The following is a 26,820-nucleotide window of genomic DNA, read 5'->3' on the forward strand; positions in this document are numbered from 1 at the left end:
AGGTGAATGTGGGGGTATAATAATGGATCCTGAGCTGTGTATCTGGAGGAGGAGGAGGCACAGCTGAAGGGATGCAGGGAATGCCCTCCTCCATCATACTCCCCCTCTACTACACGCTTGTACTGGGGATTCGGGTAGCTGGCTGGGTGTGTGTGTCCTCGGTGCTGGATGGAAGCTTCCTATTGAATCAGAAGGTTATGGAGGTGCACTGGGCCCGGCTGATATAGGAATACAGACGACTCTTTCATGGAGACAATGCCTGTGCTGCTCCATTCAGTGTGAGGCTGTGCTGCCTCTCTTCCCTCCGCAGCATTATTGTTTTCCTGCACTGCTGCTGCCTGTGTGCTGGACCTTTCCTCCTCCCTTGGTAGAATACACCATACGATTCCAATAGCCTCATGGGGGAGTGACATTGTGTCCTCCTGGACATGCACTGTACTGCACCTTCTATTCCTGGGAGCAGCATGCAGCGCCTCCGAGGAATTTAGGCTAAATCATTGTGAATAGGCTGACATTGGATGGTGACTGCCTTCATTCCTGACTACATCAGAGAGCCACAATGGCCAGCGCCAGGAGCATCGAGCTGGAGCATTTTGACGAGAGGAAGAAAAAGCAAAGGCAATCCCGGAGAGGTGGGGGAGGTCAGGGCAGTATTTCGGGCTCCGGATCCAGGGGTAATGGCTTGATACCAAGCCCTGCACACAGTGCCCACTGCAGCTTTTACCGCACCCGTACCCTGCAGGCGCTCAGCTCGGAGAGGAAGGCCAAGAAGGTGCGCTTCTACCGCAATGGGGATCGCTACTTCAAGGGGCTGCCCTATGCAGTGTCTGCTGAGCGGTTCAGGTCATTCGATGCCCTGCTCATGGAGCTGACCCGATCCCTCTCTGACAATGTCAGCCTGCCCCAAGGTGTGCGATGCATCTATACACTGGATGGCAGCAGGAAGATCACCAGCCTGGATGAGCTGCAAGAAGGTAATGATCAGAGAGCATGCAGAGGTCAAGCTGATTACCTGCCATGCTATTAGCATGATTCTCAGTCTCATTGTACATGTACACCGACAATGTGCTCTGCATCCCTGTTCCTGCAGGATGACAATTCACACATACCCTGACATTCACTTAGATGGAGGTGGTACCTGATCAAGATGGCTCTTGATTTTAATTGTCAGCATTAGTATTCTGGGACATTCTTCTGGCTGGAATGAGTGACAGCTCTGGGAAGTAGTACTCATGCAGTGTAAAAGGGGTTGGCCATGCACATTGCTGAGGATTCCATGTCATGCTGCAATAGGGGTTAACTAGAAGCTGCTCCTGACATATATGAATATATAGGCTTCCCCACACTGGCCATGTGACCTTTAAATCAATAACAGGAAAGCCTTAGCCATATACTTGTTTATGCACCAACAGGGATCCACTGACATCACAGGCAATTAGAGAAATCTCCAGTGGATAGTTGAGATTAAACAAATCCATTCATGGCTCTTAAGCGCTAATTGGATACTGTACATTTGCAGCATTTCTCTATGCTTGTGGGTCTTGTTATTTTGACAGATAGAAGCCAGAAATATGGCATTGGTGTGTCTGGTTTGGCCTGGCTCTTCCTTCTTCACAAGTATGCTTTCCGCTTTTGTAATTCGCAGTCAGCAGGTGGTCCCTCAATCATCTGTTAGGTTTCTTCATTATTCTGCAACACAGATATATACTGTTGCATATTTGTATGTAGTTGTATATTTGTTTTATATTTTTCAGGGGGATTTACATAAAATACATCTGATATTGTTCCCTACTCCTTTCTAAATCATGTGATTATTTACTTTCTTATTTAACAGATCATGCTTTCTGATGTTTAATATTAACCCCAACCCAGATTTTTCCATAAGTAACATACTGTTTAATGCAGCTGTCAGTGAACAAAATTCCGCAGCCATCTAGAGCATTCAGTGCACTATCAATAGGAGTTATGTGAATGCGGAACCTGACTGGACAACTGCCATAGCCAATCCATTCAGCTGGAGGTATTTATTATGATACATAGAACTGTTCCTGTGTGTGTGTATATATATATATATAGGAACAATGCCGCTTACATTGCTGGCCAGTGAAAAGAATGTCACCCTTACAGATAGAGAGTTTGTGCCTCAAACTGACAAATAAGAGGCACAAATTGCTGATTGCTGAAGGAACCCCTAGCAACCATGGTTAAAAAAAAACATATACATTTAGCCATAGTTTTTCTTTATAGCAATGGGAGAAGTTATAATTTATATCATTCAGACTTTTTTGTTGCTGTTTTTAGTAACGTGGGGAAAGGGTAGACCATGTGTCAGAGTTTTTATGTTTTCTCCTCCCTGTAAAGGGAATGTTTCTCTACTTCCAGTCTAGGAAACGTGCCCAGAGATTCATTTATCTCCTTAGTGAATTCATAGACAACAACAACAACTAAAGTGCCTAAGTAGTCCATTCTACGTTTGAAATTTTAAGTTGAGCTAACCTCTCCTTGTTCCATTGTCGGCACTGACCTCTTTACCTGGGATTCTTCTGAGTGCACCACAGTGCTGATTCTTAAAGAACCAGAATCTGCAGATTTGACTGCCATCCCTATTCATTTTCTATTGGGCTGCTACAGGTAGAAGTTACTTGTGATATCTCCCCCGAGTAGTCCAGTAACTGCACCACAGCATAATTTCCAGTTTGAACATAGCCTTGGGGATTACTATGTTTACCCTTCGTTTTTTTACTCTGGAAAGCCCATTAAATCTTATACTCACCTGTCCTTTCTCCTCAGGAATCTTTCACTCTGGTGTGAAAAAAGTAATTTTGATGCTAAGGGCCTCTTCACACTTGTTTGGTATGGCACACAAACAATGATTCACCCCGCATGGCAGTAGCACACATATTACTGCAAAATAATAATGTGAAGGCAGCCTAAGTTAAGGCAAAACAAGCTATTCTCTCAAAAAATAGCTTTGAGAGTAATCAGCACCATGTGGACTTTCTAATAATCAAAAATGTAGATGCTGGCTATTGAATATGTTGCTTACATATTGGGAAACTGATCATTTAAAAACTGTGTGTATCAATAGTTGCAATTTAATGCATCTGATAATGTTGGATTTCCGTAGGATTTAAGTTACACAAGTTCAAAAAGTTTTCCACTTTTTTGTAACCTCTACATGGCATTTTAGTAAATAACAGCATTCCTTCCCCATAAACTTTTACATTGCTTTTTATTAATATTTTTTGTGTGTTCCGTTGAAGTAATTTCCCTTCACTGTTCTGGAGATGCAACAGGAAGTAAGAGCAAAACTCCTCAAAACTAGGGTATGTATACATACAAATTTTAGATTTTTGCTGTTACTTTCTTTTTAAGTGACAATGGTCATGGTGGAATGAAATACCCATTGGGGTCAGGGACAATCCAAAGCAGGGTTATTATAATGATCTACTGGCTTCAAAACCAAGGTATTATGATTAGCCGCTCTCTTGGCTCCTCCAATGACCTACTCCTCACTCATAACTTCATCACACTCCTGACTCTCTGAAATGGTCTTCCACCTCCTATTCAGTTTGCTCCTACTTTCTGCTCCTTTAAAAGAGCCCTTAAATCCCATCTCTTTTGTCTTTTGTCTCTTAAAACCCTCACCCACCAATCCCCCCTCCTATTGTGTACCACTTCCCCACCTCCTAGATTTAAAGCTCTTTGGGTCAGTGTCCTCTCCTTCTTCTGTGTCACTGTTAGTAGTTCCAATCATTTGACATCACTAGCTTTGTGCCTCAAATTATAACAGAATTAGACAACTCAATTGGTCAGAAAAAAGTGCAAAGTGTCAGCTTCCACATTTTTCTTTGCCCAGCTTTCCTTTTATGTAGAATGTCTAAATTTGCTAGTATCTAAATCACTGTTAGATGTTGGAATCAGTATTCTAAATGACCTTGAATCTAAGCCTGTGAAAATACCCGCCAGTGTACACCACCTTAATAGTATCATCCCTATTATAAGCCTACCTTAGCTTGATAAACACAAGAACATGAAAGTTACTATGACTAGAGTTATGTCTATGGATCCATCAGGACGGTCGTTCGGATGATGGATGATAAGCATTGTACACACGCAAGATTCTTGTTCGATATCAGCCCTGAACCGATTATTGGATGAGAACCATTGCATGCGTGTGTATAGCCTTAAACAGTGACTGACCTGTATACAAGGCCAGAGAACTGAATAAACATTGCACAGCTCCATGTGGGCATACTAACATTGCAAAAAGTTAGAAACGGAAAACTGGGGAATCTACCATCTGACTAGCCGTTTCATGCAGCTCATTGATTATATGTGTTCTTGCAGTTTTGCCTTCAAAAATTAAAAAAGCTCCTTAAGTTTTAACCTTGGTTGCAGTAAGCCTTTAATGATGCACATTGGTTAATATATTCTTGTAATACAAGTGCTATCAGAATATGGCTTACAAATGCCTTTTACTAGATGTGTATCTGTACAAGGACTTCGGTGAAACTGTTAAATGAAGGCTTGTTCGTGTACTGCCTGCCTGATTTGACTCTGACAAGGCCTGATGACAACTGGTTCACCCTTTTTAACTTAATCTATTTTTCGTTCTAATTTGCTCGTTGTGAAAGGAGTGCACATGCAGACAAGCGTTTGTGTTACATTTCCAAATAGGCCTGCTGATTGATCGATAAGGTGTTAAGCCAATCATAATTCTTAATATGTACAATAAAGCATCAGGAAAGCTGGATAAATATATTAAAATATATATATATATATATATATATATATATATATATATATATTGTTTTAGAAAAATAAATATATTAAAATATATATATATATATATATATATATATATATATATATATATTAAATATATATATTAATACTTTGACTTTAGTGCAGGTAAGTCATCTCCATACCCCCAGCCTGTGATTGGACAGAAATGGAGCAGCAGCAGTTACCCTCCTATCATTATGATCTTTCCTCCAGTCAGCATATGTGTATGCAGTACACCTGTTTGGTTCTCAGTCCTGACCTTCCATGTCTCAATCTGTGTGCTGCTTTATTAAATAAAAAAAATGATACCAGGCATCCCTTCTTTAAATTAAAACATCCCTTCTGTTTTAATAGTTACATAACTGCATTAGTTTATATATCTTGTTCAGCCTTATAAAATTTAAACCAGACTAGGCCTGTCTGTGGTATTTTGCATTTTTGAGTGTAAATTATAACAATATTGCATGACGTGCTTAAAATTCATTTTTTTTTTGCTTGTTTGGCCTGTGAATGTGCACCACTGCAATGCAGACACAGTCTTACAGATCTCTAAGCTTCTCTAACCATAGAAACAATCATGCTGGTATGAAAGTATTTCATATTGAGACTAGAATGTAACATGAATATATGTGGTGTTAGAGAATCTGGAATCTGCAGGGCAGAGGGAAAGCAGGCTTCACAGTGCCAGAAGAACATAAGGGTTAGAGGGTGGGAGGATGACAGACAGCCATCAATGTATTGTATTACTTCTCCATTGTATTTAGTAATACAGGAATGATCTGTTGAATTCTTGTTGCGCTAAAGAAAGGTTGTCTTTTTGTTTTGCTTTTCCTAATTCTACTGAGACAGAGAAGACAAAACGTCTCATTTAAATTTTATAACGTGTATATTTAAAGATTTGTGCTAATTTGCAAAACAGACACATCAAAGATTTTCTCATGAATATTATTCTTACCCTTCACACTTGCTAGGTTTTTCATGGAACATCTTGTCATTGCTGTTATTGGAGAAGTAATCATATAGTGTGAATTTAAATGTAGCTTGGCAATGGTTTAAGCTATAAACACAAACACTTTGACTGGCATTACTTCAGTGTCTGCCATTGTAAATGAATCAAGGCAAATAGAATTTGTGTTTTACAATCAGAAGGCCATGACGTGGCAGGACGATTTAAGAGTGAGGGGGGTTCAACTAATAATAATATATAAAAGCCCAAAGTTCTGTTTAGTAAAGCTGAACTCTACGGACATATAGGACACAAATGATTGCAGCTCTCCATTAACTATTACATTAGTATATAAATAGTTTTTAAAGTAAGCAATGTAGGTACTAAAATGTAACTTGGAGGGGGAGAAGCAGCACAAGGAGCCAAGTGACTGGGAGAGAAGTGACTGGGAGAGAAGCTCATCATGTAAATATCAGAACTGGATGGGCAGAAACACAAATCATTTGGCAGGTAAAACAGCCTTCTTAAATGTAATTAAGTGTGTATTTAGTTGTTTACCTGGGATGTAGCTTGGTATTTTGAAAAGGTACAGACTTGTGAAGTATTTTACTGGTACCAAAGTCAACTAAATGTACTTTGTACAAAACCTCATGGCTCATCTATGTACTACTGTAAGGTTTACTCATTTTGGCTGTTGTATACATACAGATTTTCTGCAAGTGTAATGTAGGTTTCACAAGAAAAGCGACATGCTTTGACTACAACATTTTACTGTCACTGCCCTGTGTACTGAAATGCTGAACTTACATGACTGCAATTTTAATATTTTAGAATTTTGCTGTCACCTGGCATCCTTCAGTTTTAATTTCCTGTCTAGCTATCCTGTTTTTGTGTAGTGTCAGAAGGAAATTTGAGATGTGAATTGTCTTACACAGGATCTTGAATTATTTGTTAGAAACGTGAACCCAGGTTTCACTTGTATCTACGTTATTTGATAATAGGATTTCATGATCTGCATTCACCTACTGAACAATAGTTTGAGGTTATTTCCAGAGTACAATATATAATGTAAATATTCTCTTAGTATAAGAGAGAAGACTGTATTTTTTCTGATATATGTATAGTTAGTTTTAGTTCTTGCCATTGTAGCCTTGTCATTACATTAGTCTGTGACTTTTCACAAGTGTTATCATAGCATTGAATCTTCACCCCTCTTTGTTTTATATTAAGTTACCCTGAACTTCCTAACTCCAAGCTTTATTTCCTAGATGCTACTACCTACATAACAGTAACTAAAGGTACATCTAAGATTTATGAGACCTTTCTACTAGAGTAAAATGCCATACTACAATCATATATATACTGTACATATGACTGATTGGAAAAGACACAGGATCATATAAACGGTAAAAAATAAAAGTATGTATACAAGGAACAAGATGAAGCCGAGTTAGAGGCAAGAAACATCAGGGTTTTATTAAAATAAACCCAACACCTATTCTAATCTGTTTTAATTTTCTTTTCACAGCTGTTAATTTTTTTTATAACTTTAGATCAGTGGTCCCCAACCTTTTGCAGGTCGCGAAGCACTAAGTGCACAAACTCTGGACAGCGCATGCACGGGGAGCCGTGTGTCACTCATAGGGGAAGAAACTTCCCCCAGAGTGATGTCATGATGTCAGAACCCACCCACTCTCCCATCACAGGTCTGATCCTGCAATGGAAGAGTGGACAGGCTGTCCACCTCCCTAAGCCTGCAATGTCTCCTTGGTCTGCAGCTCTGGCCAGTGTGCCCCACCCCCCACGTGGGGTCCTTCTCCTGACCCTGCTGGTGGTTGCATTGGCCAGATCTGCAGACCAAGGTTTGAGGACCTCTACTTTAGGTAATTCTTTCTTACCCAGGGTTCCTTCAGGGGTTTCAAGATGTTTTCTGAGCAATTCTGAGCTATTTCTACCTCTCAGATAAGTTATCAATGACTCTAATAGTGTTTTTAGCATTCTTTAAGTGGAGTCATTTTTCCCACTTACGACCAATGTAAGGAGCTTCTTTCCCAATGATCCCCAAGGTTATGGGGTCCTTCTCTTACTTGCCATCAGTGGAAAGGGGTCCTTTTATGATAGACTAGCAATGTAAAGGGGGGTTTCTTCACTCACCACTAATGTAAGGGGGCATTATTACACTGCCCAGAAAGAAAGTGGGAATTCAGTTTTATACATATTACTGTTCTCTTTTTTTTCTATTCTGGTATTGAAAATATTGTTGTCACATAAGGCAGCTGTCAAGTTTGCTACATTTGTTTTTTCCTTTTTTTGTTTATGTCTGTTTAATGTTCACAGTAATACTTCATAAGCTGTAGATATAGAAATTATTAGTTGAGGTTCCCTGAGACCTGAAATTTATTTCAAGAGTTTCTCTGTGTTAAGAGAGGCTGCTTTAGGAAGTACCAACAAATTCAGGAGCATTTTGCAGATTACATGGTTCCATTTATACCACTTCCCATCCAAATTCCTAACACTGCCATAATAAATACAAACAGGCAGTCACATTATGTTGACTAAACAGTTTTTGTTTTGTAAAACAAAGTTACCAGAACCAACTTTTGGTTAAAATCAATAACAGTCGTTGTTTGTTGGAAGTATTAGCTTTATTGATGTAGCTTGCATAAATAAATCTAATCCTAAACAAAATCTGACTGTATGGATGCCAATAAATGTAGTTTTAGCATTCATCACATCATTCTAATTACTTGTGTAGTTGTTTAATATCCAATCTGAATTACAACAGGTTTTAGCATTTTATCTACTCAAAATATCAATTGTAACATGCAGTTTTCATTTGAATACTATGGTTAACACATTTCCCTTGTCCAATCTCATTTGAGGACAACAGTCTACCAAAATATTCATCATAAATATGATTGCAGAACCTTTTTGATCAATATTTAACCGATTCAATGTTTTCTTCTAATCAGTCGAACATGGTTAGCTTAATTTCCTCCTCAGATTCTTCAAAATCTAACATCTAATCTATTCTTTAATATAGAGAATGTATCCTTTGCTACAGATTTGGCCCCAGAGTGATCGTTATATGGTAGCAGTAAGTAAAAAAGTCAGTCAGTTAAAATGAAATTAAAATCTTGTTTATGAAGTAGATGAGTCAGATATCTGCAGGATATCTACATTACTTAAATATGTGCTGTCAACAAGGGGGATTCATTAATGCACAACTGTCATTACCACATTAACAGCAGAAACATAAATAATGTTTGATAATTACACATGACATTCACCTCTGACAAATCTGTCACCTTTTGTACCTGCTGTGTTTCAATGTTGAAATGATTTAATAGTGTTGGGCACATGCCAAGAACCAGAAAGCAATTCTATGTAAAAAAAGTTCTGCATTTTGTTAAAGAAGGAAACCTTTCTGTTCATATTAAGGCTTGGTTATGGGTTGAAATTTAGATATTTCAGATGTCAGTTCATAAACATGAGCATTTATTGGTGTGATTAGACAATTAATCATTAGATTAGGACAACAAGTCCATGTGTTCCACCACTATTTTCTTTCTCTAGCCATACTTTATATCAGTGATGGTTCATTGCTCATCTGATTCCTTCCAGACTTCCATTACATCAATTGAAATAATCATTTGGGTAAATTCACAAACAACATGCATGGAAGACTATAGGTGGTATCACTATATAACTGCAGGGTACAACCTTCTAAACCACTTTCTTAAAATGGCAGCACAGGCAGACATAGGGAATTGAAGCCTGTGCCTGTGCTCCTCAGCCAACAGGGACTTTCACAACCATGGCCGGACCTGCAGCATTATTTGGATTTACAATATGGACCCCTTTAACACCTTCTCTTTGCAGACATTGAACTTGCGAGAGGGTCTTTAGCAAAGCTGCGCTGCCAGAAAGAACAGACAGTGCAGCTGAGCACAGGAACACTTGTTCCCATGCTGCTGTATGACGCTTGAGCACACCCAGTAGGAAGTAGGAAACTTGCATGGGTAAAATGAACCTACAGTCTGTCAGTTCATCCTCCCCATGGGGATAGTGCACAGGGAAATGTGGGGTCAGTTGTTGGGGTGGGTAGGGTGTAGAGCTGGGACATGAGCATAGAGAGCGGGAAGGCCCACATCAGTTCTACATAGGGGTCCACTGTTGGACTACTATCATGCTAATCCTCTGACTTCAGAAGGCTAAATAAATTTTATGTGTAAAGTCAGAACAAAGCATATGCCTTGAACTGCATGGTTACACCTGATCAGCACTTTTAAAAAGTGTTGATCCAATTAGATTTGCATAATACCCAGTCTTCCAATAGGTTAGTAGTAGCAGCCTCTATTTTTCTCTGTGTTCCGAAAGAAAGCTGAACAGATCTTAACTTACTTTGACTTTGTAAATTGTATTATTGTAAAACTGGCTATATATTTATAAATGCCTGGAAGCATATATGTTAATTATCAGTGATTTTTAACTTTAAATAATGATTTTTGAATATCTAAAAAATGTACAAAAATCTAAAGGTGTAATTTCAGAAACATTTTATGTGATCAGATAGGCTTTAATATATTCCATTCTAATTCATAACTCGGTTTCCCAACATGTTTTGCTGCTTGCGTGAAATATATTCAGTATATACACACACCCTAAATTATACATTACATTGAAAAACAAGGGAGGCTCAGCACAAAACAAGATTGTCAGAAACTGATTAAAATAAAAGTTCAGCTTTGACTTATCAGGGAGATCAAGCTGAATTTTAACAGAACCACTTTCATCCTAAAAATAATTGCATCTATTATTTCCAATTATCTCAAACCAAAACAGAAGATCCCTATCCCAAATTCCCCCGACAGTCAACAAGAGACTCATCTTGGAACATTTTAATGTTACACACAACGATTATTTAAAGAAAAAGCTAAGTACACATTTGAAAACTTATTTAAAGACTGTTTTGTTTGCCAAAGGATTTGTAATTTATCCACTCCTGTAATTTACACACCCTGCTGTACCACATAGGCAGGACCATGGGCCTGATATAATAAAACTGTCTACGATTGGAGAAGATAGACGATCATAGGTGAACCTGTGTGATCCAGCAATCCCAGAGTGTATTTCTTTATTTGCTTGTATCCCCTTTTTTATATGGAGATCATTTTATTGTCATTTTCATATTGCACAAGTTGATTGTTGATATTGTTCTTTATCTTAATTGAATGCTACCTTTTTGTGCATGTCAATGACAATTTACTATATTTGCCCATTTTTTTTTTAATTAAAGATTAGTTGGCAAATGTTTTCAGTCCTGGACCAGATCTATTTCAGAGTTGCTGGAACACCCTGGTTCACTTATGATAGTCTAACTTCAATATCCATGGAGAGCTTTGAAAAGGCAGGCCCGTTGACTCCATTATTTCCTGTTCCTCTGTCACCTACCTGATGAATGGACAGTGAATCACCAATATAATGATGCTGAGTTAATGTCAAGTAAGCAATGGGTAGTGAAGACATTACATTAGAATCGTCAAAGCTGGGCTAGCAAATATAGTTGACACATGCCAGGTTGTGCAGCATGACAAGACTATACAATAAGTAAAACTTGCCCAACAGAATTACAGATCTTTGATGAAAACCTACGTGAAACATCATCGTAAAGTGTATGTCCAGCTAAAACATTCTGTCTTTGTTTTAGATAGAGTAAGAACCCCTGATGTTTTATTGTTATGGCGGAGGGAATGATTGAGATCTTCACTGTTATGCTGACAATGTTTTACTAGACAGCAAGTGTAGAGAACTCTCCAGCAGTAACACAGATACCCATAAAAAGGCTTTCTTTAGTAGGGTAGGAGGAGGCAAGAAATCATGACACATTTGTTTTGTTTCTATCCCTCCTGGTGATTTGCCAAAATTTACTGTATATCAGTACAAAAAAAAACATTTTTAGATATGAAATCATAGCTGTGCAAATTTATTCTTCTATATTTACTTCACTTCTTCTGTATCGGCTTTATTTTTAGGTTGTGTTATTTCTTCATTGCCCTCATATTAAAGAGCACCCACAAAACAGTGCTTTGTCCCCATGACTGGTTATAAACTAGAACATTTTTAAGAGTATATTAAGTCAATCAGATACTTAATTCTATGCATTGTTTTTTCTTCATTGCAGGTGAAAGTTATGTCTGTGCCTCAAATGAGTCTTACCGTAGAGTAGACTACAACAGAAACACTAATCCAAACTGGTCTGTGAATGTAAGGACTGGATCTGCTCGCTCGCTGTCACAGTTAACTTCACTGAAGAATGAAATGAAAGAGACTAAAGACTTTATCAAACCCAAGCTAGTGACGGTCATTCGGAGTGGAGTAAAACCACGCAAGGCTGTACGCATTCTCCTAAATAAGAAGACGGCGCATTCCTTTGAGCAAGTCCTAACAGACATCACAGATGCTATAAAGCTGGATTCAGGGGTTGTCAAGAGACTGTGCACACTAGATGGAAAGCAGGTAAATATTTACAGGTATATTTTTACCATAGGACTCTGGGTAAATATAGCTCACATGGAATGTGTTATATATGTGTATATCTGAGTACCATGCTTACATAAAAAATGCATCCTTTTTACTCTATTTTTCTCTACATTTCTCGCAATGTTCTCCCAATAATTTATTATTTATATAGCACAAACATATCACGGTGCACTTTACAAAGTACATAGTCATACTACTTACTGTCCTTCAGTGGGGCTTACAATCTGATGTTCCTTCTATAGGCAAATGTCATTAACACAGATGAAGGCCAACTTTGAGACAAACCCAATTAACCCAACTGCATGTTTTTGCGATGTGGGAGGAAACGGGATTGGCTGGAAGAAAGCCTCCTAAACACTGAAAGAACATACAAACTCCTTGCAGATAGGTTCCTGGTCAAGATTCGATCCTGTGGCAAGAGTACAAAGGCAAAAGTGCAAGCCACCGAGCCAACCATGTTGCCCATAATCTCTAAGCGATTACCAGTTTTTTTCTTGTTGAAAAGAATTGTAAAGAGACTGACTGGGGAGATTTTCTGTCTTTTACTGATTCCGTGACACCAGGTCAAATGGTTACGTGACTAGGGTGCCTAATTATAAACAAGTAGTGATCTGTTTTCTTCTCCACTTTTTCAAATCTGATCATTTTTATAAGAAAGGAATCATTTTTTGTACTATGACAATTAGTATATTTATATATATTCTGTAATTACATTGCAGTGGTGACCTGTTCATCTAAATTGAGTAACTGCTTGCCTTATCTGGAATTAGTGTACCCATTAACTGTGCTGTCTTTTGTGTCATTAAAAAAATAACACTTTTTTGGTGATGTAAAAATTGTGATATTAGCTGTCACCAAGACTATTACAGGAATAGTTCTATAGTTCCGTCTCTACTCTAATAAAACCGTGTGTTTATTACAGTAAGTACAGGGAAATATCTCCAACACAGAAAGACACAAACATCCTCACAAAGTTTCTAACCTTCCCACTAAATAAATAAAAATAAAAATTATTTAATTGATATAAACTATACTTCTTGATCATCCCATAAAATTTGTGGGCAGAAGTTCATCCATCCAAAATATACACAGTTGAAACTTTGCGCTGTCAAACTTTCCAAAAGATGTTTTTTGTTTGTTCAACCAAAGGTTTCCTGGTAGACAGCACAGGAAATATCTGTACCCCTTTGGATCTTTCTGTATGTTATACTGCAATGAAGTGATCGATCCTGGTCTAAAACCTTCTTTACCCTGTAAATTAAGGAGCAGCATCATAGAGATTATCAGTCTATTTTCTTTTCCTTTCAGCTTTCTGTTTTAGACAGCTGTCATTCCTCTTCTACAGCAGTATATATGTGTACAGTGCGCTCTATTCTGTATTTGCATAATGTCACGCAGACAGGACAATGGTCAAATGTTCCACAGGCTAACATTTTTTCTAAAAAAAAACGGTGTGCTCATGCTATAAGTATAAACATACACATGTATTGTGTATTTTGCCAAACTGCAAAACAGCACAAGACAATGTTCTGTATGTGCCATCAGTGGGAAATAAATATGGTAGTTGGGTTGAAATTTTAAATCTAATTTTGTTCAGTTGTAAAACATGCAATTGGCCATTAGTTACCTGAATCTGCTAGCAACATTTATGTAGATTTTCTTTTTGCTACTCCACTGTACTCCATTATGGCCAAGGGCCAGCCTGCTTACATATTGGGAAATGTTAAAATATATTCACATATGTTCACATATTGCCACTATCCACCTTTGCTTGCCATTCAACCCAGTAATTTACAACAGCAGGCAAAGTAGAAAATGCGCCAGATTAATTGAAATAAAATTAGGTTCTTTTTGTCATTGGTATAACAATAGTATGCTTTCTCTGTGGATGCAGCATGATATCTTCAAAAATATAATAGGTTTTGTTTTTGTTTTATTCTAGATAACTGATGTTGCTAGGAAACACTATTAAAAAAGGTCTTTGGTTTATTTTAGTCTGATGTTTTCTGATAATTGCATAGCTAAATATCCAAAGGCCAGAACTGCTGATGTTCTCATTGTATTTCAATAAATGGAAACAAATAAAAGAAGCCTAATAAATAGTGGAGTGTGGATCTACATATTCCCAACAATAGCAAACATAATTTAGATTGTGTCAATAGCACTGGAAGACACATTTTAATTTTTGCTTTTTACATATAAAGAAGTAGTCTATTAGCACCTATTAGCGCTGTGAATCACTGAGTTTTTTTTAGATTCAATATGTTATCTGTTGGATATGCATTTGCACTGAATAAATTGTATTTCTTACCACTTTTTAACTACTTTAATCTACATTCACTTAATTTTCAAAGTACACAGCTAAACTGTACAGCGTGTATAAGGCTATTATGGTGATCTGAAACACTATACTACAAATGACTTTAAAGCTGAGTCAGACTTTAGAGCTTAGTCCACTAAGAGTCAGCCTAAAACCCATAAACTCGGATGATACAACCTTATTGCAGTAGATGCCTCTGACACAGAGACACAGCCCCCAAATTGATAAAACATTCAATTACATTACTACGGTGAGGTTATTCGGGTATTGTTAGGTATTGAAGGGCATTACTGACACTTTTTGGATTACTTGGATTGGCATTTTTTGGATTACTTAGTGCAGTGTAAAGAAAATAGTTTACCCCATGGAAACTTTATTTATTTTAGCAAACATTAGAGCTCTATTCAAACAGTGCCTACAAATTAGGGTAACATAATTTTTTTTAATATTGTTAACAAAAATACTGTTACCCAAAAACCATTTGGTTTCAGAAGGTTACATTGTCCTCTTTATTAGTAATAACGTCTATCATAACTGCAAATAACAAAAGAAGAAAAGCCCTTAAGAGGGGGTATATAGTTGCTCACCTAAAGAAAGGGGGAGACCCCAAAGAAGGGAGTTTCTGTGGTACCAAAAGTATAAGGGTTAAAACACAAATATTTATTGAATATTTTTTTTAACCCAAACAATAGAAAACCTAGTGAACAAACAATGTTTATATATAATATATAAAATGGAATACAAAGTTTCAAAGGCGGAATTTCCTTAAATATATCAACAAAGTTGATATTCAGATAGTCCCGACACGTTTTGCAAGAGGAACCTGCTTCCTCAAGGGGGAATATCACAGTAATCCTTAAAAAGTCCTTATATCTGCATTGAGGTAAAGGGGGAATTATAAGTTACTATCAAACTTCACATATATTAAAAGCATGACCACTTTTTTTAAAAAAAATATATAGTTACCCCTTTGGAGCCTATTTAGGGAAATATAAACCCAAAGAGGGAACTGAGTCTAGGAACCACCGAGTCAGTGGATGGCTAAAAGAATTAAGTCTTAGTCCAACTTTTATGTATGTCCCTGTAATTGGAAACCTAGGTATCAAATGTGTAACAATATGAGCATGAGCAAGATTTAAACATACTTTTAAACAAGATATTTAAACATTTCAATGCTAATTTCAAAAAACAAAATAAGTAAATGAAGTCCAAACAAGAAAAAAAGGCATCACTGACATCATGTGACTGGAAATCTGGGTCTTTTTTTATCAAAGCTAGAATAATAATAATACAGTATGTTGCAATATATTAGACAATAGAAATGGACCACACACTGGCACACCTACAGGGAATAAGGTGCAGCATAAACATAAGCATAAGATAGCTAATATATCTATATCTATCTAATATTGATAGATATATAGATTGATAAAGAATCTTTATGCTGCATCTTATGGCCTGTAGGTGTGCCAGTGTGAGGTCCATTAATTAATGGGGGATATATGTTTTATATACAGATTCTATCTGCCTGGCTCTCTATTGCTGACGTATTTCCTTGGCCAACATATGGAAGCTATATTCTATACATGATGAATTAAACACTACAGGAAATTATATTACCTTACCTTATAGACTGTACTACAATTAGGGTTTCTCTTGAAGAAGCTGCATTAGCAAAACAGAGGAAAACACATACATCATGTGATGAAAATTATTGGCTCAAGGATATTGTTTGATCATAAATGATTTGTATCATAAGAATATATTTTTTTAACTTTTTGTATTGTAAATAAAGGTTTTGTTTTTATTTTGTGTAACCTAAACGTTCCATATACTTAAATATTTGGTATTACACTGCTTTAGAGATGTAGTACCCTACCTGGGCCTGCTTACATGTTGTAGTAATATAGTATGTTCTCAAAAATCTTAAAATACTTTCTTTTAAAGTTTTTTTTATATAAAGGCATTAAACGTATAGGAAGGTTTTTAAGTAATGTCATAAAAAGAAAGTAGATTGGGGACCCTAACCAAGTATATTTAGAACTGTCAAAGAAAACTAAGCACACACTAGCCTTTTTATTTTGAATCTGTCTAATCTATTTGCTTAAAAAAAACCCTTTTATTTGTAATATCATCCTTTAAATATAGAGTTTTATAGCATTTTGTCAAATGGGAAACTGCAACATGAACAGTATATACACAAATATGAATAAGCATGTATACCCCACAAAATGCAGCTTCAATTTTTACTGGTAAAATATCAAGTTAAATGAAATATATGGAAGACCTAGAATTAAAAAAACACTCCCTAAGGTAAATATCAAAAATACATACATTTTGAAAATAGTCAATGTGGAAAGATTATCTGAATCTTACAATACAAAAAAAAACACAAGATCCCTCCAAGCTGTTCTGAAACATGCCTTAGCATTGAGCAGATTGTGTGAAAATGTAATCTATAAAACAAGGTTAGCTGCAGGAGATCAGGAACAAGCATGTTGAAAATGTAATGAGTTTAGGTTGTGGCAGATGGAAACACCACAGTGACATCTTTTATGGAAATTGACCAAGTATTTAGATAAAAAAATATGTTAGTAAAGCTATTTAAAGAAAGACCCTTGATACAGTTTAAATAGTATATTTTTCAAAATGCTGGCTTCTATTTGTGGTAGAGAACATCATCAATGTAGGGTTGCTATGTATGTGTCATAGCTGTAGTCATCGATCAAACCAAAAGCTAAATTCACAGTTCCCAATATTATTTACTACTTATGCCTGTGGTCATTACATTGAACATGTGAACAAGAGGTGAGGGCTTTGGGTCTGCTCCTTTGCATTCTTGGATAGTTAATTTCTATTATATAATTATATAATAGTTAATATTCTATTCTCACGTTTATTTTTGATTCTCTAGAAATAGACAGAAACACTGACAGCTATTTGGCAGTAGACGTACAGGCTAAATATCACTCTGGCATGGTATAATAACTTTAATTAGGTTATTAGATAATTCCCACTTTAGTTGCACTCTGCATTCTACATAGTAGAACTATGAGTACCTGCTGACTTCATGTACACCAGGAGCAGTTTGCATCTGCTTACTGCATATCAACCAGGTTAACATGCTAAAATTAGGTGACATCCTAGGACACCATGCTACCAAAACAATGAAGATGTCAATGAATTTAAATTTAAGTATTTAGGACAGGGTTTGGATAGATCTCTATACAAGGACAACATGTAAATAGGTTTTGAATGGAACCCCGATCTATTTTTATAAACCCCTCTCAAGTTTTGATACTAAAAACTTAGCTTGTCTGAGTGTTAAGTGTAATTCCGGGGCCAATGTTTATTCTTATATTACTACCTAACTTTAGCTAGAAAAAGTAGCGACCTAGTGAAGTCCTGTTATCTTCCCCTGTATGCATGTTCCAGCTACATTCTTTACTTGGTAAGCATCTTTTAAAAGCAATTTGTTTTTTGTTTTTTTAGAGAGGACTCCTGTTTTATTAGTTTATTAGACTTTTTGTTTTATTAGAGAGGTTCCCCTGATAGAGGTATTTCATTTTTTTGAGGGTTTAATAATTTTTAGTAGCAGGATACTAGAACCCCTGTCATTTTTGTATTGCAGTGTCTTTCCCTGTTGGAGATTTTCCTGTTTGTTAAGTTGCTATATTTTTGCAGACTCCTACTCCAGGTACACAATATTACTTTCTGCCTCCACAGCCTTGCCCAGAACATATGAGGGAAATGTTCTTTAACTGAGACAAAGACTAGCAGTAAGGCTAAATTTCCTAATGGTATCAAAAACTAAAAAACATGCCTTTGTCTTTTGCCATCCTTGTTGATATTTTAGGGGTATCAGCATAAAAATATAGAATTTTTTATCCAAAATGTTTGTGGATTGGGGTTCACCAAAAAGGGGATAAATTCATAATCAAAAGAATAGGAACAAATAATGTTAGCTTTACCTCATTTCCCCTAGCATTTCTCTTCCAAATATAATTTTGGCCATTGTTGCACATAATTACTTCAGAAAAAAAGGCATGGTGGTTATCAGATGTATTCCTCTAGGCTGTGTGCAGTAGCAAACTGAATATAGCAACTGATTATAGCAAACTGAAGTTAAAGCTCTTGTACCTCCACACTGTCTTATGCAGTAAAGCTAAATGAAATATTTCTAGCAGCCTTTGGCTTTGTCTTTCTGTATTTCAGATGAATAGTTTGATACCTGTATGGCACAGTCAGAGTATTACATGTCTTGGTCATTATTGAAATTTACCATCTGCTATTTTAAAGCTAAAGCACAGGCATGGTTGTAAATTTGGGCCAATACATTGCATCCCACTGAGCTTCCTGCTATTAGCAGCTAATTAGGCTGGTAAAGCATTGCCTGCAGCTGTTATCTGTCACATCCGGTATTGCAGTCCTTTGTCCAGAAGCCACTACGTGTTGTAGGTTCACCTTAATCCATGTTCATCCCAGAAAAGACTTTCAGCACCATGTCATCTTTCTGAAGATAATTTAATTACATACTGCTTATGGCCTTTTAAAAACTATAATGTGATGAGTAGCTAGGATCTCCCCAATTGCCTCCAGACCTTTGTGCACAGGAGCAATTCATGTATATACAGAAGAAACAGGTACAAAAATGTCTTCAAAACACTATGCATTTACTTACTTCTAGATATTCTAAATCATACATAAATGCAAGCCAGAAATAGGCTGGGGCTTGGTATAGTTGTACTGTGGGTAGCAGAAATATATAATGCATAAGCCATTTGAATTTGCAATAACTTTCTGCCTTTAGCAATGCTAACACACTTAGGCTGATTTACTTAAGAAGCCAAAGTCTTTATACAATACATTTTGTAAGTATTCATTTTAATTGTCCAATCGTGAAAAACAAATTCCTATTAACAATCTCTTTTGATCCTGCCATGCAGTCCTTGTTTAGGCATTTACTGTTATGGAGTGACAGCTGTGTCCCAATTGTGCTCTTGCATCATCCTGTTGTATGCACCTTTAATGGGGACCACAGTGAGCTGTGGCAGCATACTCTGCACAAGCATGAACCATTGTTGTCACCATCAATAAGCTAGTGCAAAACAATGATGTACAGAAATAAATGCATGTAGACAGGGCATGACTTACAAGAATAAACTGAATGCGATCAGCAGCAATCAGATGTATAAAATTAAGTTAAAAACAGTATTTTGTAAAACAAATAGCAATTGTTTATGATACAAAGCATTTTTACTAACTCAATGTCTTCCTATGAGGATTACATCTAGTTTAAAGCAGCACACAGATGCCAGGTACTTCTAGTATATAATGTTTCCTGGAAAAATTCAGACCAGGGAATACATGTATACATTATGGAAAAGCATGCAATCTGTTTAGGAGGGCTTACAATTGTTTCCTGCATTATTGATAATAAGTAAAGATTCACATTATTTACGTTTTATATTTAGATTTTCAACATATAATTATATACAGTATTCTTTGATTAACAAAGGATAATGTGTCTGTTGCAACTGCAGATAAGTATCATAGGGGAATATTTCTGTTTTTCAAAAAGAAGAGCAACGCATGCATGATAGAACATTTTGCATTGTGATCTATTATTCATTACAGCAAATTGTTATTAGCATTCTCTGAATTGTACCCAAATGACATGTAAAAAAACTAACTTTAGCCTGTTACAACCCATGAGAATCCAATATCTGAATACACAGCAGATTGAATATATTTCTTTAAAGGCATAATCTATAGAACTACGATATGTAATCCTGGCATTGGTACAGCTCCTTCAGAAAACCAATTTTGTATGTTTGTATTAGCTTGGATATAATTGCATACGAGCATGTAAAGTCCTTTATGTCATAAAGCATGTTTGTGTCTTTGATCATTTATTGCAGCAACACCCCTTCTAGTTCCCAACTTGGAGTACAGACTGATTAGCCTTTATTTTGTAGGAATCTGGGTGTAAAAAAATTGAGGTTGAGTATTTTAACAAAAGAAAACTGAGAGGACTTAGATTTTACACCACTCAATTTTATTCAGTTCACAAAAATGAGGAGATTTGTATGTATACAGGGATGTATTGTGCCTGTATTGTTTGTTTTGCCTTGACATAAACTTTAACCCATTTTCATTTTATGACTTACGTTGATGTCTGCACCGGCATGTAAACAAACTCCTGTGACAAATTACAAAAAAAGTACTTACATATTTTATATGGTTTCTCTTTTGAGAAAATATATAACATTTGGGGTTTTAAGCAATCTTTATGCTAAAATGTGCAAAGCAACACACACTGCTTGGCTAATAACATTTTAAAAATTCTAATATTAACACCTAGGTCTAAAGATTAAGATGCAAATTTTATGTGGTATTGAGTTGCGTTAATTTTTTGTCAAGATATCACTTGTCATAGTGATGAGAGAGTTAGAGCTTGCCTTAAGTCTTATTCAGCACATCAAAACGGTTAAGGTCTGTGGTGGCCAAATATAGTTTGCCTCTGTATCATTCTTTCACATTTGAGCCCAAGAAATCTGAAATTGTCATCTTAGAATATCATCATCATGGAAACAAAGATTCTTTATTGATCTGTTTTTTTTTTATATGTTTAGTTGGGCTGCCTGTTAATAAGTTTGGTGTTCAGCTTTGTGTCTGTGTCAAATTTAACCCAAACATCGGTCATTCTTTACCTTCTTCTTGATTCTAGCAAAACCCTACTTGAAAGCAAGTAAGCACATTCTGCAGATTAGATTCACTGTATACAGTAGTTTAATAATATAGTATGTGTTCCTGCAGTTGTAAATTCTGATTCTACCATAATTAAACTAAACAAAATGAAGGGACTCCACTAAGCTTTAAATTAAAGGATCTCTCCTCCATTACCCTGAAAGAACATAAAATGCCCTCCCCATGACTATACAGATTTCCTCTCATATTTTTTTTGGGCTCCACACTAACTACAGAGACCAGAATATAAACTATGAGCTTAATGCAATTCTTACATAAAAAATACAAAGCCCTAATATTTTAGCTTCAGGACATGCTGATTTAAGTGGTGATATCTCTACTGTGCTATGATTTTGATCTGTTTTGAACATTCACTTTATGTGAATATACCATATACATAAGACATTGGGTCAATATAGGCAATACCATATACATAGGAAAAAAAGATGACAAGAGCATAGTGAATAATTGTGTCTTTGATGTACAAATCAGGGAATATTCCATGGTAGTCTCTGTTGTAACCCAGTGAAAAATGTCTTCAGAATGTGACTGCATCTGAGAGGTGGATAATGTGGAGCTTCCCTCTGAGTCAGCATGGATTTCCCAGCATGCTTCAGCTGTTTTGGACCTTATCAGGCTTAGCAGGTGCTTTGTGTTGCAAAGGATTGGCAAAGTGCTCTGTAATCCTACCATTTAATGTGGCAAATGATTGGCATGACTCAGCTGCGTGAATTTGCCTTAATTATGTGTAAATAGAAGCGGCTTTATGCACATTGCTGAGTATCTCTTGCATCTGCTTTGAGATCCTTTTGTTATAAACAGCCTTTTTATTTCTTGGGCAAGTAATGGTGTTAGTAATGTGACACATTGATAGATGTAAAGAAGTAAAACGAATTAGATGCACACTATTTCATCCGCTTTAAAGTCCAATATTTTGTAAATTGGATCTAAGATCAATATTACAATGGCATATGCTATGCTGGGAGTAAACAGTCTGTTTCCCAGTTCACCAGTGAATTGAATGCAGATTGTTAGTTTTTTTTGTTTTTTTTTCTTATTATTTGCAGGGTATTATTTTATTTTCGGTATTTTTTATTCGGAAAAAAAGTTCGGAACTTTAAAGTCCCTTTAAAGTTCTGTATACAGGATAAATTTTGTCCCTGTGGAAAAAAGTAAACCATAACAATCTTGTTATATTAATTTTAACCTTAATATCTCTTTATGCTAAAACGCATCAAAAGAAAATAAAACATTTTTGTCATTGTTAAACAACAATGTGCATTGCAACCTGCTACCTGGTATGCTTCATAAAAATTACTGTATGAATATTACGTTATTCTAAGACGTGATGATTTCTAATCAGACTTCTTATGCTCAAATTATTAAACATCATTGTACAGTTCATGTTATTGTAATCGCTTGCTTAGTATCATCAGCTGTTCCAAAAGCTATTCACAAAGGATTCATGTAGCACATCTGGACACTTTTTTAGTAGTATAACGTTACCCCAGAATTTCAGACTGAGGCAATGACACAGATGTGCAGTTTCTGATATGAGAAGAAGGTCTGTTGAAGTAATTCTTAATTCAGGAGCACATTTTTTTTTAGTTGTAGACCAGAGTGGATTAAGGCTTCATTCATACCATGTGGTGTGCCATGTGTTACACAGCAGTGCACAGCCACCAACTTAGTTGTCCATTGTGACCATGGCCATATTCATTAGAAGAATGGGAAAGCACACAAAAATGCACAGAAATGCATGCAATGGCACGTTGTAGAAATGCACTGCACTCCTGTTTGATCTTGTTTTTGTTCGTTACAGTTTTTGTTGTTATTTACAGTTTGTTCTTGTTTTTTTTAAACTAAAGTTACAGTGCCATCTACACTGGCCTGATATGGTACAGGTAATGTTCTGTCCTCAGTTCAGACTATAGTGTAATGTCTCAAGAAAAGCCCTGATATTTGGGCTACTAAAGTAGGAGGAGTTATGTATCGTGTTTGATTGTTAGTTGATGAAAAGTCAATACCTCTGTACTGCTTCACATAGTAACCCACTAGATAATTTGAGAAAGGAATTGTTTTTCTACTGCACAAGAAACTATTTTAGTGGTCCACAGCTCTGGCCGGAACTGGACACAACCCTCCCACTCCCCCATCGCAGGCTCAGATTTGGTTCTGGCATCATAACGTCACTATGAGGGAGGTTTCTTACCCTTTGATTGACACCCCGGTTCCCTGCGCATGCACGGTCTGGAGTCAGTAAATGTAGTGGTCTGTGGTTCTGAAATGGTTGGCGACCACTGTTCTAAATCAATGATCTAGAAAAGTCAATGAAATAAACTATTAAGGCTATTTGATAAGCTTGATAGTGAGATAACTAGCAATTTCAAGACAAATTGGCATTGGCAACCTAAATATTTTTTTTATTGCAGGATTTCTTTAATGCCTATCTTAAGCAAAAACTTTTTTTTTCTGGAAAAAGTACAAAAAAGGTTAGAACTTGGGGACATTTCACCCTTAACATAATAAACAAAATTGCAAGGGGCACACAAACAAAAACACAATTTTAGTAAAAGTGGAAACGCATTACTGTTTTTTTTTCTTTCCTGTTAATAACCAACATTTATTGTAAGAACACCACAAAAAACAGGAATTAAGGCAAGATTTTCCTAAAAGGGTTAAAGATTAAAAAAAAAGAACACCAGACAGAAATAAAAATATAAAAATCAAAATATAAATGATAATATATATATATATATATATATCAAAATATGAAAACAGTTTTCTGGGGTTAGGCTCTAGGAAGTAAATCATTATAAATGCATTAGCCCCCAAAAATATGGGGCAGCCATTTAAGAGGAAAGTCTTCTGTTTGGACATGTCAAATGTTACATGGTAATACTGCTTTATGTGGAGTGTGACTAGAGATATGACTGTAGTCTTGAGTGTAATGATCTAAATTGTAGTGACCCATGGACAATTTTACAACAAACATCTATAAGCCAGATGACATTAACAATATACAGCACTATATATTTGATCCATCCTCATATTTCATCCTCTTACTTGAATACTTTGATTTACTGTCCTGGAAAGAGAAGAAAACATGGATATCTATCTTTAGTAGATTGTCATATGTACTTCTTTCAGATAAGCTAAACAGCAATTGGAAGGTTGTATTTCTTTAATGACTTACTTAAATACTGTCAAATGCTCTGTGAAAAAGGATCCTACAATACTGCTGCCATTCAGTTAATCCTAAGGATACTAAATTACGCACACTTGCCCGTTTGTAATGCTTGTATGAAGAAGGTAAAGGATTTGGCTAACTAATCAATGTTGGGTGTCTGAACACACTAAACTATAACAGCTCCAGCATACAATATTTAACCAGAGAAGGGTAACAAGCCCTTCACTCCTGGATGAACATAGACAAAAGATGACCTGCTTTTTCTGCATCAGCACAACGAACCACTGTGAAGCCCTCAATTTTGTTTATTTTTTTTTTAAAGTAGATAAAAGATATATGTATATATTTTTTATATATATATATACATATTAATTATTAATTAGGTTATTGTGCGAAAAGTGCATTGTAGGCCTGTTCAAAAAGGGTAGCTGAAATAAAGGAGGCCTACATGTATTTTCTCTGATATTGACAGAGATATAAAGCACAGCTGTTTGCTTCGCTGTTCATTAGCATTTACAAGTATAGCTAGTCCCCTGTGAATACATGGTGCTATCAGAAACATTGGGCAGTACACACATTAGGTATTAAAAAATACAATATCACACTCTATTGTGATGATTTCAGGAAAGACTTAAGGTACAAGTGTCTGGAGAAGATTTCCTGAAATACTGTTACAACATTAAAACAATTTATGTATTACATTTTATTTGACTTTTATTGATTTGCTTATATGTTATTTTTCAAAAAAGTTGATGAAGAGCAATTACTATTTCCTTGAGATACCAGGACAGATACATCAACTACTAGGACTAAAAGCAATGTGATTTTCACAACTGTAAGTAAATGCAGTTGTGAACATCACATTGTTCTTAGTCATATTGAGGTATTTTCCACTTTACAACCCTGTTGGCCCTTAGACAGTTGTGATCAGAACAGGATTCCCTTTGGAAGATTCTACCTGACAAGTCAGAGATGTTAGATTTCCCATCACAGGGTCAACAGTAAGGTTCACTTCCCCAGTTGGGTTGCACATTATTATTATTGTAATATTATTACCAGACCTTGTACAGGGCCATTTTTCAGCCCATTGGAAAATCTATATATACCCATGCACTAACATTTCCTCCTCTGCAATTAAAGGAAACAAAACAGGTTTACTGAGTATTCCTTCCAGTGAGATGCATGCCTATTAATAGACCTCACAATATATTATATTCTTTTCTGCCTTTTCTGGAGTTTTGCATTGTGGCTGCAAAACTGTGATTCACTAAGGTATACAAAACAAGCTAGATCTAACAAAACACAAATCAAATAATATTTTATGGAAATATAAAAATAGACAAATCATGCCTGTCCAAAATAATTACTTTTAATTTTTTTAAATAAATTTTAATTAATAACAATAAGTTCATTTACATTGCATGATAGCTTGTGTATATGTTATGTTTTTGAAGGATTTCCTTTCTTTCTGTCATAAAATTAATGACATTTTCCCTGCATTTCCAGAAACATCCTGTTTAGCAGATACAAGGGAAAAGCTAGGCTTGCAGCTGCCTTTATCCATTTTGTTCAGGCTAAAGGATTTCACATCCTGTTCAGCTTTCATACATATTTCTCATATGTTAAGGGTGTGTCACACTTCAGTGTTCTGAAGTTTTGTTGGAGTTTTGCAGCCATGCCAGAATTGCATGGTGCTGTGCTCATATTGTTCAAATTTACTGAAATGTCATCAAAGCTCTTTCTAGGTAGAAGAGTTGGAAGTGCAGGGCAGAAACTCCAAGCTCCCAGGGGTGCGACATTTACACAGACCCACACACTTCTGCCTAATGTATTTACTGTGACTGCGCCGCTGGATTGAGTCAGCTGTTTTCAGAAATGCTGGCAATCTGCCTCTTGTCAAAGTAGAATATTATTAGAACAATATGTCTGGTGTCTCAATGGTTTCTTTTTCTGCTTCAGCTACAGAAATAATCATGTGTCCTTCATATTAAGAGATATACTTAATTTACTGCAGCAATGTAATGTCATGAAAAACTATGTTTATGTATAGGAACAAAGGCTTCAAATACTTGGGAAAACACTGATCTTTGGTATGCCGCGTCAACCCAGTATATTTATCTTTTGGATACAGTGAATCTGTCTGACATCATTCCTGAACTTGGGAATTTTCAGTGTTCCCACCCACCTTTGTATGTTCCTTCTCCTCCTGGTATATTCCCCATATAGGAAAAATGTTAACAGGGAAGTGGAATTACCCTACTACTGGCCGTAGCAGGTGGATAG

The 26,820-nt window shown here is 36.2% G+C and overlaps 1 protein-coding gene across 3 annotated transcripts in view; it reads left to right on the forward strand.

Annotated features, from left to right (window-relative positions):
* Positions 1–120: 120 nt before the first annotated feature.
* DCLK2 (doublecortin like kinase 2) overlaps positions 121–26,820 on the forward strand; it is a 62,919-nt gene continuing 36,219 nt past the window's right edge. For all 3 annotated transcript variants that reach the window (XM_072405900.1, XM_072405901.1, XM_072405902.1), the window contains exons 1-2: positions 121–974; positions 11,919–12,253. In XM_072405900.1, coding sequence (XP_072262001.1) covers positions 560–974; positions 11,919–12,253 — 750 coding nt within the window. In that variant the 5' untranslated portion in view covers positions 121–559. The remainder of the gene's footprint in view (positions 975–11,918; positions 12,254–26,820) is intronic.

This window comes from Pyxicephalus adspersus, chromosome 3 (assembly GCF_032062135.1).
Source record: "Pyxicephalus adspersus chromosome 3, UCB_Pads_2.0, whole genome shotgun sequence".
Classification (NCBI taxonomy): Eukaryota; Metazoa; Chordata; class Amphibia; order Anura; family Pyxicephalidae; genus Pyxicephalus; species Pyxicephalus adspersus.